We start from the raw sequence: 13416 nt of genomic DNA on the forward strand, positions 1-13416 counted from the left end.
AGACTGTGAGCCCACTGTTGGGTAGGGACTGTCTCTATATGTTGCCAACTTGTACTTCCCAAGCGCTTAGTACAGTGCTCTGCACACAGTAAGCGCTCAATAAATACGATTGATGATGATGATGATGATGATGGGGGGGGGGGGGGCAGGCGCCTTTCTCTTCCTTCCCCTCCTCCCTCCGCCGTTTTTTGCGCTTTCCCTTCCCCTCTGTTTCCGGCTTTATCAGCCAGAGGCAGCAGCTAATTGCCTTTGCATTGTGATTCGGATTTCAGTCGCCCACTCGATTGTTCATGTCACATTTCCCGTTCCAGATTTCTCCCGAGAAAGGGCAGGGTCAGTCGTTTCCCCCTGCCTCCTCTCTAATAATAATAATAATAATAATAATAATAATAATAATGGTATGTTAGGCACTTACTATCATTATTATTATTATTACTTATTAAGAGTCAGAGGTCATGGGTTCAAACCCTGGCTCTGCCAGTTGTCAGCCGTGTGACTTTGGGCAAGTCGCTTAACTCCTCTGTGCCTCAGTGACCTCATCTGTAAAATGGGGATTAAGACTGTGAGCCCCCTGTGGGACAACCTGATCACCTTGTAACCTCCCCAGTTCTTAGAACAGTGTTTGGCACATAGTAAGTGCTTAATAAATGCCATCATTATTACTATTACTATGTGCAAAGCACTGTTCTAAGCGCTGGGGGGATACAAGGTGATCAGGTTGTCCCACGTGGGGCTCACAGTCTTAACCCCCATTTTCCAGATGAGGGAACCGAGGCACAGAGAAGTTAAGTGACTTGCCCAAGGTCACACAGCTGATAATTGGCAGAGCCGGGATTTGAACCCCTGACCTCCGACTCCAAAGCCCGGGCTCTTTCCACTGAGCCATGCTGCTTTTGAGCCAATCTGTCCATCTTTCTTGCTGAGACGGGAACCTCAGCCTGGGGGGCTTCCCCAAGCCCTGGCTCCACCAGCTTGGGAGCAGGCCCGGGCGCCCCACCAGTTGGCAGCTTTGTGCCCCCTTTCTGTATTTGCCTCCACCCAGGGACCCACATGGGGCCCATATCCACTGCGGCTTTCCGGCGGGCCCTCCCCCAGCCACCCTCTCCCTACCGCTCGTGGGACATTTGAAGCTGCAGAGCGGGCACCTGGCTGCCCCTCTGCCAGGGACCAACGTTCCCACAGCCAGAGAGGGAAAAGGTTGAAGCTACCCAGAGTGATAGGCTGGGCAGGAAGGTGGCATGAGACTCTGGACTCTGCCTTGCCCCTTCCCCGAAAGTGGGCTCTGAGGTGGCCATCCCAGCTGCTGCCATCCAACGTGCCTTGGGAGGTGCCAGCTGAACCCATGGGACAGCCTCCTCTGGGGGATTTTCCCAGTGTCCTGCTGGGCAGCCGATCAATGTGGGAGAGGAGGGAGTGCCAAGTTCAGCACGAGACTGGGAGTGAAGAGACCCAGGTACCTATTTATTACTCTATTTATTTATTTTACTTGTACATATCTATTCTATTTATTTTATTTTGTTAGTATGTTTGGTTTTGTTCTCTGTCTCCCCCTCTTAGACTGTGAGCCCACTGTTGGGTAGGGACTGTTGCTATATGTTGCCAACTTGTACTTCCCAAGTGCTTAGTACAGTGCTCTGCACACAGTAAGCGCTCAATAAATACGATTGATTGATTGATTCTCGTCCCATCTCTGCCCTTGCCCTACCATGTGAACTCAGGCAAGTCATTTACGCTTTCCTGTCCTCAGTTTCCTCCTCCTGAAAATGGGGGTAAAACCTGCCCCTTTTTCTCTCACAGGGAAATTGTGACCCTAAAAGGAGCTAACAGATGTGAAATCTCTTTGGGAAAAGAAACATCCTCTAGCTATCCTGGCCAAGCCTGCTCGTCCCCAGGGGGCAGAGGGTCTGCCCTCAGGGACGGAAACTGCCAGTCGTGGGCATTTCCCCGGGAGCGAGGCTGAAGCTGTAGGTCCCCTCACCGGCCAGTTGTGACCAGTCGCCAGCCCTTAAGGCCCAGAGCTCTGAGAACACGTCCCCCTCTTCCACGGGGTCCAGGCTGCCCCTTTGTTGGGGGACCCCTCCAGCAGGGGCTGGGGAGGGCTTATCAATCCCTCTAGAGAGAAATGGCCATCTGGGAAACCGCACAGCCCCAGGTGTGGCCTCCTGTTTGGTGCCCAAGCAGGGAAAACAGCCGTCTCTGTGGGAGACATCCAGAGCCCGTGAAGAGACAGGGAGACAGCTAGCAGAGAGGCTGGTTGCGGGGAGTTGCTTGGTGGGAGGTGCGGGGAGAGGAGGAGAGGAACACCTCTCCTGGACTGTCTCAGCTTCTCTTTCCAGCTCCCCAGTCCCTCCCCTTAGCATTAACATAATAGTAATAATAATAATTGTGGTTTCTGTTAAGCGCTACTATATGCCAAGCACTGTTCTAAACACTGGGGAAGATACAAGGTAATCAGGTTGGACACAGTCCATATCCCATATGGGGCTCACAGTCTTAATCCCCATTTAAAGATGAGGTAACTGAGGCCCAGAGAAGTGAAGTGACTTGCCCAGGGTCACACAGCAGACAAGTGGCAGAGCCGGGTTTAGAACCCACGTCCTCTGACTCCCAAGCCCGGCCTCTCAAACTGCTTCTCCCTCCACCCCAGAAGCCACAGTGTGAACCAGGGCTTAGGTTGAGGATACGGGAGCCCCGAGGACTGGCTGACTCTGCCTTTCTCCCCGAGTCCTGGAGTGGTCCTGACCATTGCCCTGCCTCAGTCTCTCCACCTACTCACTGGGGAGAATTCAGTGAGCCCACCCATTAGAAAAAGGACGATGTGGTGTCTTCTCATCCGTCTCATCGTTCTCCTGCTAACGGCTCTGTCCAGGAGGGGTGGCCGGGGGCCGGGGACCCCAGAATTCATGGGTCTATGTCTGTCTGTCTGTGTCTACAGAGCGCCACAGATGGGTTCTGGAAGTCAGTAGCAACCCGCGTCCCGAAAGAACCTCATGAGATCCGCATCCTCAACCCCTACTTCATCCAAGAGGCAGCTTTCAGCTTCATCGGACTTCCTTTCAACAACGGCCTGATGGGAAGAGGGGTAAGAGGCGGGCCCGCGGGAGGATGGTTGGGGGAGACAGGGCAGAACCCCGACCCCTCCTCAGCACCATGAGGGCTGGAGGCCAGGTGGCTGGTCAAAGAGGCAGGACCCTCAAGGCAGATTCCTGGCAAGCTGCCGCCAGGCTCCTGGGGGCCCTCCAAGAAGAGGACAGGGGCTCCAGCAGGGAATTCTCCATCAGGACGGCCCCTGGGCCTTGGGCCGGGTCCGGCTGGGGACATCCAAAACCAGAGGTCCACACAAAGGGCAGCGTCCCACATACGGCACGAACCCCTTGCCTGAACGATTGGGATGGTTGAGGTGGCTGCCGGGCGACCTAACTGAGGAGGTGATGGCCCAGCCCCGAGGTCACCCTCCCACCACGGGATGGGCCCCTTGCAGGTCAAGTGGCATCAGCTGTGGTGTGGAAAGAAGTCGAGGGAAAGAGCAAGAGCAACTCAGTCAAGCCAACCTGCACTTAATTAACATGAGCCCTTGGCTTTGGCGCCGCAGAGATGCCCATGCATGGTGCATGAGGGCACGCACACGTGTGCTGGGCTCTTACTCTGCCCATGTTGGTGAGGAAAGCAGTTCAGGCCCGGGGCCCCGTCCCTCCCGGCTGTGTCCCGGGTTGGGCAGGTGGGGCCCTCGGAGGCCGTGAAGGAACCCGAGCAGCTCAGATTGGGCCACTGAGTTACCTCCCGTGACTCCCACCAGTCCACCCTTTCTGTCCCAGGACCCGTCTGACTGGTTTGGGCCTGGGCTGGTGGCCTGGCTGGGATCCAGAAGCCTCGGTCCCGAGAGCTGAAGAGCACATGGGAGGCCAGCCGGCTGGCTCTCCTTGCCCTGCCCAAGAACCGGGCAACAACTAGCTGCCTTTGGTCTTGCCCCGAGGCCCGAGAGGCCTTGTGCTCTTTGGCTCAGGTTTTGTGAGGCCTCTGCTCTCCTTCCCTCTTCTTGACTCCCTCAGGCTCTCGTTTAGCCTCTCTGCCCATGTCTTTGGCTTTCTGGTTCTCCGCCTGGTTTTCTCCATCGTAAAGAATCCCGTCAGTCTCTGTCTCCAGGTTTGGGGACTAGCATCTCCCTCTCTCCCTCCCTCCGTCCCTCCTCTCCCCCACAGAGTTAGTGGCACAAAAAGTCACATTTTCCTTTCCTTTGATGACCCCCTTCACTTCCCCGAGGTTCTTTCTGACTGCTGAGCTTTCTTCTGGTTGTCCAGGCAGCAGTTTCCTTGGAGAGATTTTCCAAACCTTGATTGGTGGAATAACCACCTCCACAAAAGCCCCGCTGAGTGTCCGAGCACTATAGTGGAGAGCTGTAGTGGGAAGTTATCCACTGAGGCAGCAAGCCACGGGTCAGCCTCTCTGAGAGTGAGGTCACCCCTTCCCTCGCCTAGCAGGGGCCGGAGCTCAGAGCCGAGAGCCCAGAACCCCGCTGACTAGCCCATGACTCGGTCTCTCACTCCTGCCTGAGGTGGGCTGCAGGAGAGGAGCTGCCCCAGCCTGAACTGGCCCCGGCATCGCCCCCGCCCACGGGTGCACCAGAAATGGCTCCGACTGAGTAGGGGCGACCCAGACCCCCGCAACAGTATGAACCATTTGACCGTTTGCCCTAGGGGGCTGCTGAGCATCTAGTGGAATTGTTCCCCAGGCTCCAGCCCCATTGCCACCACCCCTCCATCCTCCAGCCTGGAGGCCCGGCTCCACGGGGCCGAAGGACCGACAGGGGCCTCGGGGACTTCGGGCCGAAACAGGCTGTGCCACCACCTTACCATCTGACCCTGATCTACCTCGGTTTCCTCTTTTGAAGGCTGACTAACTTTACGGGGGATTGCACGGACCCGGTCTGAGCCAGGGTGCGAGGGGAGTGGTAGGCCCCAGAGTGCCCCTGGGGTCCAGGGAGCCGTCCCAGCATCTCCAGGGGCCCTCCAGCCCGAACGGGGGTTCAGGTGTTTGTCTTGGCCCATTTGCGTTCCAATAACGGTGCGGATGTGAACTGTAGGGCCCCGAGGTGCTTTCCATTTGGACAGAGAGGAGCCGGGGCCTCCAGGAACGGAGGCGGAGGGTCTGGGCCTCTGGAGAGAGACTCGCCCAGCCAGGAGGAAACTTGGGCCTGGTTTCTGGTTTCCACACTGGGACGTGAGGGTGTGGGTGGGGCCCCGGCCGGGGGAGCAGACGGGCGGCAGCGCGCTCTGGCAGGCGCCGGGCTCCCCGGCCACATCTCAGAGCCAAACTGGCCAAAGCCGAGCGTGCATGTAAGCGTGTACGTCTGTGCACACACGCATATCCCTAAATGACTGGGGGTGCTGCCAGTGGAGGGGGAAGCCAGTGTTGACTTTGAGCTTGTGGGCTGGGCTAGGCAGGGCGAGGGCTCAGCCGTGCTGGGTGAAGCCAGTGCCCTGCCAGCATGAGCAGAGACCCTTCCCCAAGCCAAACTGGCCTGCTCGGGGCTGGCCTTACCTCAGGCACCCCAGCCTTCCCCTCCCGTGGAGCCTCCCCTCACCCCGATCCCACCCTGGGACGGACTGGATCCAGAGCCCTTTCCTTCAGCTGGGCAGCTTGAGGAGGTGGGCTGTATCCAGAATAATAAGAATAATAATAATAATAATGGCATTTATTAAGCGCTTACTATGTGCAAAGCACTGTTCTAAGCGCTAAATGACCACCAGAGTTTAACCAGCTTCCGTCCGATGGCAGGGAATCCCCAGGACGCAATCGAAAAAGAAGCCGCAGTAATTTCCACTCACAAAATGCCAGCCCTCTTCCCTCCCCTACAGCCTCTGGCTCAGAATAGTAAGAAGTACTTCTATATTTGTTACTGGGTGCCGAGCACTGTACCAAGCACTTGGGGTAGATAGATAGACGATCATCAGGTTGGACACAGCCTTTGTCCCATGTAAGGCTCACAGTCTAACGGGGAGGAAGAGCAGGTATTGAATCACCGTTTTCCAAATGGAGAAACTGAGGCCCAGAGAGGGGTAAGCGGTTTGCCCAAGGTCATAGAGGAAGCCAGTGGCAGAGCCGGGACAGGCCCAGACTCTTCCTGTTAGGCCACATCGACTTCCAAGGGTTGGCAACTCAAGGAGTCCCAAGTGGTGTCAGTAAGAGGCTTGATGGGTAGAATTTAGAGGCTTCCTACCATCTCTCCTCATTCATTCATTTATTCGTATTTATTGAGCACTTACTGTGTGCAGAACACTGTACTAAGCGCTTGGGAAATACAAATCGGCAACATCCTGGAGGCAGGATGGAACAGGCCCCAAAGTTTAGGGGCAGCTCAGAGCTTTTAGACTGTGAGCCCACTGTTGGGTAGGGACTGTCTCTAGATGTTGCCAACTTGTACTTCCCAAGCGCTTAGTACAGTGCTCTGCACACAGTAAGCGCTCAATAAATACGATTGATGATGGACAGGCGGCCACTTGCATCCCCAGGGAGAGTGGCACCGTGGCAGACAGAGGGGCAGACAGGGCCGTGGTAGCCGCCTCTTCAAACCAAAGCGGAGGCGGTCTCAAGGGGCCTGCCCCGCTCACCCCGAGCTTTCCTCTCCCCAGAACATCCCCACGCTGGGCAGCGTGGCCATCACCATGGCTCTGCACAACTGCGACGAGGTGGCCGTTGCCGGCTTCGGCTATGACATGAGCTCGCCCAACACCCCCCTGCACTACTACGAGGCCATCAAGATGTCCGCCATAAAGGAGGTAGGAAACGGCCGTCGCAGCGTGTCGGGGCGGCTCACGGAGCGGGGGACGACATGGTGACTCAGATTTCTCTAAGGCCTCGGACAAGGCTCCCCACCTGCCCCTATCGGCTTTTAAAGAAACCAAGGAACCATGGGATTGAAGGAGAGTTATTTTTTTTTTAATGGTATTTGTTAAGGCACTGTATTAAGCACCGGGGTAGATACAAGCAAATCGGATTGGTCACAGCCCACGTCCCTCACGGGGCTCATAGTATTAATCCCCGTTTCACAGAAGGGATAACTGAGGCACAGAGGAGTTAAGTGTCTTGCCCGAGGTCACACAGCAGACAAGTGGCGGAGCCGGGATTAGAACCCAGGTCCTCTGACTCCCGGGCCTGGGCTCTATCCACTAGGCCACACCGCTTCTCTGTCGTCGACAGGAAAGACACAGAGAGAGAAATGGCCACTCTTCTGGATGGCGAAGTAAGCAATGGGATGTGCCACAAAGATTTTGTGGGATCTGTCAGGCTCTGTATTTATTGAGCACTTGTGTGCAGAGCACTGTACTAAGCACTTGGGAGAGTACACTACAACAGAGCTGGTAGATACGTTCCCTGCCCATAACAAGCTCACGGTCTAGAGGGAGAGATAGTAATCAATCAGTCAATCAATCAATCAATCGTATTTATTGAGCGCTTACTGTGTGCAGAGCACTGTACTAAGCGTTTGGGAAGTACAAGTCGGCAACACATAGAGACCGTCCCTACCCAACAGCGGGCTCACAGTCTAGAAGGGGGAGACGGAAAACAAAACCAAACATACTAACAAAATAAAATAAATAGAATAGATATGTACAAGTAAGATAAATAAATAGAGTAGTAAATAAGTACAAACATATATACAGTAATATACATAATTTATAATCAGTCGTATTTATTGAATGCTTACTGTGCACAGAGCACTGTACTAAACTCTTGGGAGAGTACAAATATAACAGAGTTGGTAGACACATTCCCTGCCCCCAGTGAGTTTATATTCTAGAGGGAGAGACAGACATTAATATAAATTATGGATGTGTACATAAGTGCTGTGGGGCTGAGGAAGGGGTGAATAAGGGGAGCAAATCAGGATGATGCAGAAGGGAGTGGGAGAAGAGGAATTGTGCTTTTAATTCATTCAGTCGTATTTAGTGAGCACTTAATGTGGGCAGAGCACTGTAGTAAACACTTGGGAGGGTACAAAATAACAGCAAATAAAAATATAAATAAATATGTACATAAGTGTTGTGGGGCTGGGATGGGGAATAAGGCATTGAAGGTGGGGAGGGGACGGTCTGTCAGATACGAAGGGGGAGGGAATCCCAGACCAGAGGCAGGACGTGGACGAGGGGTCAGTGGAAAGAGACAAGATCGAGATCATCGTCATCATCAATCGTATTTATTGAGCGCTTACTGTGTGCAGAGCACTGTACTAAGTGCTTGGGAAGTACAAATTGGCAACATATAGAGACAGTCCCTACCCAACAGTGGGCTCACAGTCGAGTAGGTTGGCATTATAAGAGAGAAGTCTGTGGGGTGGCTTGTAGTAGAAAATCAGCGAGGTGAGATAAGGAGGGGGTAAGGTGATCGTTTTAAAGCCGATGGAAAGGAGTTTCTGTTTGAGGTGGATTGGCATCCACCAGACGTTCTTGAGGAGTGGGGAAACAGGGATTGAATGTATTTTTAGAAAAATGATTGGCAGAAAGAGCAGCAAGGAGGCTGATGCAGCAGTCAAGGCAAGTTAAATAAGAGCGTGGATCATTGTGGCAGCAGTTTGAATGGAGAGGGAAGGACGATTTTAGAGATGTCATGAACGTAGACGCAACAGGCTCTGATGACAGATTGAATACGTGGGTTGTAGAAAAGACGAGTTGAGGAGAGTGCCAAGATTATGGGCTTGGGAGACAGGGAGGATGGTGGTGCTGTCTACAGTGATGGAAAGTTTGGGTGGAGGACAGGTTTTTGGATGGGAAGATGAGGAGTTCTGGGGAAATAATAAATGGTTTCACGGCCCTGGGTGTTATGAAATAATTTCACCAAGGGGCTAGAGGAGAGTGCGAAGAGAAATCTCCCAACCTGCAGGCGATGCTTGGGTAGGGACTGTCTCTATATGTTGCCAATCTGTACTTCCCAAGCGCTTAGTACAGTGCTCTGCACATAGTAAGCACTCAATAAATACGATTGATGATGATGATGGAGCCTGGTGCCTGGCGTCGACATGATGGGCCCGGGGTGGGGCTGCAGGGCGAGGGGGCACAAAATGACCAGGTGAGTTAGTTTCAGCATCGGCAACTACACCAGGGAGAAGCAGGTAAATCTTATAATAAGAATAATAATGGTGGCATTTAAGCACTTACTGTGTGCAAAGCACTGTTCTAAGCACTGGGGGGATACAAGGTGATCACCCTGTCCCATGGGGGACTCACAGTCTTAATCCCCATTTTACAGAGGAGGTAACTTGAGGCTCAGAGAAGTTAAGTGACTTGCCCAAGGTCATACAGCAGACATGTGGCGGAGCCAGGATTAGAACCCATGACCTCTGACTCCCAAGCCCGGGCTCTTTCTACTGAGCCACGCTGCTTCACTGATAGTAGTATAATATTATTATACTACTGCTACGAAGTGGTATTTGTCAAGTGCTTTGTACATGTCAAGCACTGTACAGAGCACGGAGGGTAGGTACGAGGTAATCAATCAATCGTATTTATTGAGTGCTTACTGTGTGCAAAGCACTGTACTAAGCGCTTGGGAAGTACAAGTTGGCAACATATAGAGACAGTCCCTACCCAACAGTGGGCTCACAGTCTAAAAGGGGGAGACAGAGAACAAAACTAAATCAGGTTGGACACGCTCCCTGCCCTTCATGGGGCTCACAGTCTAATCAGAAGGAAGAACAGGAATTGAATCACAAACTTCTAGATGAGGGAACTGAGGCACAGAAGTGACCCGCCCACAGTCAGACAACAGGCGAGTGGTGGAGTCGGAATTAGAACCCAGGTCCTTGCTCTTTCCAACTAGCCACACTCCTCAGAGTCCTGGCTCTGTGTACGGCAGCAGCTAAACCAGCCAACAGAAGCGGGCCTCATCAGATGCAGAAAGTCAACCAAAAAATGTAGGTTTGACACCACAGCCCGTGCAGGAGTGAAGGATGCGTTCTGAGGAGGTGATCCAGTCGAGGACTGTGGGTTGGGAGTACGAGATCAGCACGGGGACAGGGAAGAAAAGGGACTGAGTTCAGTGGAGAAGGCAGTGTCCGAGGGTAGATTGGGCTTGGAGAGCAAGTGGGACCTGACGGCTGGAAGACTGGAGGGGGTTAAAAGATCGGTGTGTGGGAGAGAAGGGAGGCTCAGGAGTTTGAGGTTGGATAGTGGAATTTCAGAGTTTGGAGGGGTTGGAGATGGTACAGTAACTAGAGCTGATGAAATCAAACGTGTCCAAGTTGGTAAGTGGGTGAGGCTGGGTGGAGCAGGAGGTCGGTGGAGTTGAGGAGTGAGGGGAAACCGGCAGCGGAAAGGTCAGGAACACCCACGTGGATATGGAAACCCCTGGGGACAAGTACAGGGATGGAGAAAGAGAGAAGGAATGTGAGAAAGGGGTCAAAGTAGTTGAGAAAGTTGGAGATGGGGCCTGGGGAGGGCAGCCGGTGGATGATTGTGACTAGCAGCGGAAATGCCGCGGTAGAAAACCATATCTGTTATATATCTCTCTATATCTGGAGGCAGGTGGCATCTGTTCCCAGCAGGAGTGGCGATTCCTTTGGAAGTGCCCGCCTGGGTCCTCCGCCAGGCAGCCCTGAGTCTCGAGGCAGGACATTTAGGGGAGGGGTGGCTTGTGAGCTTCTCCATGTGTCTGTGACCAGGAGGGAGCGTGAGAACGGGTTCCTGGTGCACGAGGGGCCCACTGGTGCTCTGAGGGTGGGCAGAACTGCCCCGAGAGCTGCCGGTCAAAATAAGGCACAGCACCAGGCATGGCAGCCCAGGAGAGAGCGTGGGAGTCTGCCCCCCATTTTCACTTGAAGAAACCAAGGCCTGGAGAAGGGGAGTTAATCAGAGCCACCAGCACATCAGTCACGGAAAAGGACCTGGGCGTCCGGCCTCTCGGATCTCAGCTGGGAATGCATCTAATGTGGCCCAGCGGAAAGAGCCTGGGAGGCAGAGGACCTGGCTTCTCATCCCAGTTCTGCCACTTTCCTGCGGTGGGCAACTCACTTAACTCCATTTCCTCATCTGTGAAATGGGAATTAAGTGCCTGCCCTCCCTCCTACTTAGAGAGGGATGGTATCAGATCTGATTACTAGCTACCTACCCCCAGCGCTTAGTACAGTGCTCGACCCACTGTAAGCATTAAACAAACACTACAATTATTATTATTCTTCTATTACAATTATTATTCCTAAATTAAGAGCTTACCGTATGCTGAGGAAAACACCATAAAATCAATCAGACTCATGCAGCAAGGAGAATAAACTGTAAACAACAATAAGAGCAACTTAAAAAAGGTCAAATTAGCAGTGGTCAAGACGGCCCCTCAGTCTCGAGGAAGCCGCCCTCCCCTTCCCCCTAACCCAAGTGGACGTTTCCAAGGGCTCTTCCCACAGCTGGTTCCCCAACTCTCCCCTCACCAAGAGCCGGGAGTAGACTGGCTGCCCTGGGCAGAAGGGGGAAGCTGGTGGGCACCGGAGCTGCCAGTCCCAATCACCAAAGGGGCCGTGGCCCAGGCAGTCCGAGGTGGCAGATGAGGGAGGGAGACGGTGATGGGGCCTGAGAATTCATTCATTCATTCATTCAATCGTATGTATTGAGCGCTTACTGTATGCAGAGCAGTGTACTAAGTGCTTGGGAAGTACAAGTTGGCAACATAGGGGTGGGGTGAGGCAGGCCAAGCAGATGTCCAGAAAGGAAAGGATAAAGTGGCTTTAATGTATTGGATGCAAAGTGGGTTGGGAGTCCCCGGGGCCATCAGGAGGGCAGGGTGGGGCCAGTGGCCACGTTTGTACAGTTGTGGGAGGAGAAAAGGGGCAGGAAAGGAGATAGACAGAGAAAGAAGGAGGCAAAATGCCTACATGTGCGTGCTGGATACTGGGCTGAGCATAGCAACAGGGGAGGGCAGACACCAATTCCCTTCCCCAGAATTCCCACAGCCACTGCCGGGTACAGAGCCAACGGGCAGCCTTCCCTGGGGTGGGCTGCAGTAGGTGCCCTGGAAAGCCTCCTCACCGTCCTCCTCACTGCCCTGACTCCTCAAAATCCTCAAGCCCCCTGAGGCCACCACAGTGGAAACAGGGACAACAGGGTCTGTCGTTCATTCATTCAATCGTATTTATTGAGCGCTTACTGTGTGCAGAGCACTGGACTAAGCACTTGGGAAGTACAAGTTGGCAACACGTAGAGACGGTCCCTACCCAACAACGGGCTCACAGTCTAGAAACTGTCGGATCCCATCCTTTGGGAAAAGCAGGACTGGCCCCAGTAGGAGGCCCGAGACTGGACCCAGAGACAGGAGGAAGAAGTGAGTTAGTGCTTGAATAGTAGGGACAAAAGTGGTACAGGTGGTTGTTAGTGGGTATTTGGAGGTAAGGAAAATTAACCGGGGGAAGGGTTCCTGGAAGAGATGTGATTTCAGAAGGGCTTTAAAGATGGAGAGGGGGTGGTGTGGCAGATTTGAAGGGGGATTTCCAGGCAGGAGGAAGGGGGTGAGTCAGAGGCTGGAGGTGGGAGAGACATGAAGGAGGCACAAGGAGAAGGTAGGAAAGGATGCAAGAGGGTGAGCTGGAGTCTGGTGGGGGAAGAGAGGAGGAAGAGAAATTAAGGCAGATCCTGGAAATGAGGAAGGAAAACTGGCAGGATTTAGTGACAGGCTGAAAGTGGGGGTTGAAGGAGGGGGAGCAGTCGAGATAATGTCGTGGTGGTGGGTTTGAAAGAGCAATCAATCAAGAGTGTCTGTTGAGCACACACTCTGTGCAGAGCATCATATGAAGCACCTGGGAGAGTACAACAGAATTTGTAAACAAGATCACTGCCCTCGGGAAGTTTATAATCTAGCAGGAGGGAGTCAGACACTAAAATAAAGTATCGGTAGGGGGAGGCAACGTAGATTAAAAATCTGTACCGAAGTTCTGTGCAGTGAGTCCCTAAGAACAGAGTCAGTGAGGACTCAACAATAGAAACGGGAAGGCAGTGATGTTAACCATGTTGGGAAAGTTAGCAGGAGGGGATTTGGGAGAAGAGGTGGGGCGTTCAGTTTTACATATTTTGCATTTAAGGTCCCCACAGCAGGAAATCCCTGTTGGAGAGGTCCTGGAGGCAGGAGGAGCTGTGAAATTGCCAAAGGAGAGAGGTCAGGCCTAGCATGGCAGATTTCCTGGCAGATTTGGGAGTCATCTGCCTGGAAGTGGTAGTTGAAGCCATGGGAGCAGATGAGCTCCTAAAGAGACTGAGTGTAAAGTGAGAAGACAGAAGGACCCAGAACAGAGCCCTGAGGGCCACCCACAGTTAAACCATGAGAAGCCCGACCGGTGAAAGAGATTGAAAAGGAGTAATAATAATAATGATGGCATTTGTTAAGCGCTTACTATGTGCAAAGCACTGTTCTAAGTGCTGAAGAGGTAGGATTAGAATCAGG

The 13416-nt window shown here is 53.2% G+C and overlaps 1 protein-coding gene across 5 annotated transcripts in view; it reads left to right on the forward strand.

Moving 5' to 3' along the window:
- ST3GAL3 (ST3 beta-galactoside alpha-2,3-sialyltransferase 3) overlaps positions 1-13416 on the forward strand; it is a 237255-nt gene that overhangs the window by 221322 nt on the left and 2517 nt on the right. For all 5 annotated transcript variants that reach the window (XM_038760591.1, XM_038760590.1, XM_038760589.1 and 2 more), the window contains 2 exons: positions 2936-3082; positions 6630-6776. In XM_038760591.1, coding sequence (XP_038616519.1) covers positions 2936-3082; positions 6630-6776 — 294 coding nt within the window. The remainder of the gene's footprint in view (positions 1-2935; positions 3083-6629; positions 6777-13416) is intronic.

The sequence above is a fragment of the Tachyglossus aculeatus genome, chromosome 18 (genome assembly GCF_015852505.1).
Source record: "Tachyglossus aculeatus isolate mTacAcu1 chromosome 18, mTacAcu1.pri, whole genome shotgun sequence".
Lineage (NCBI taxonomy): Eukaryota > Metazoa > Chordata > Mammalia > Monotremata > Tachyglossidae > Tachyglossus > Tachyglossus aculeatus.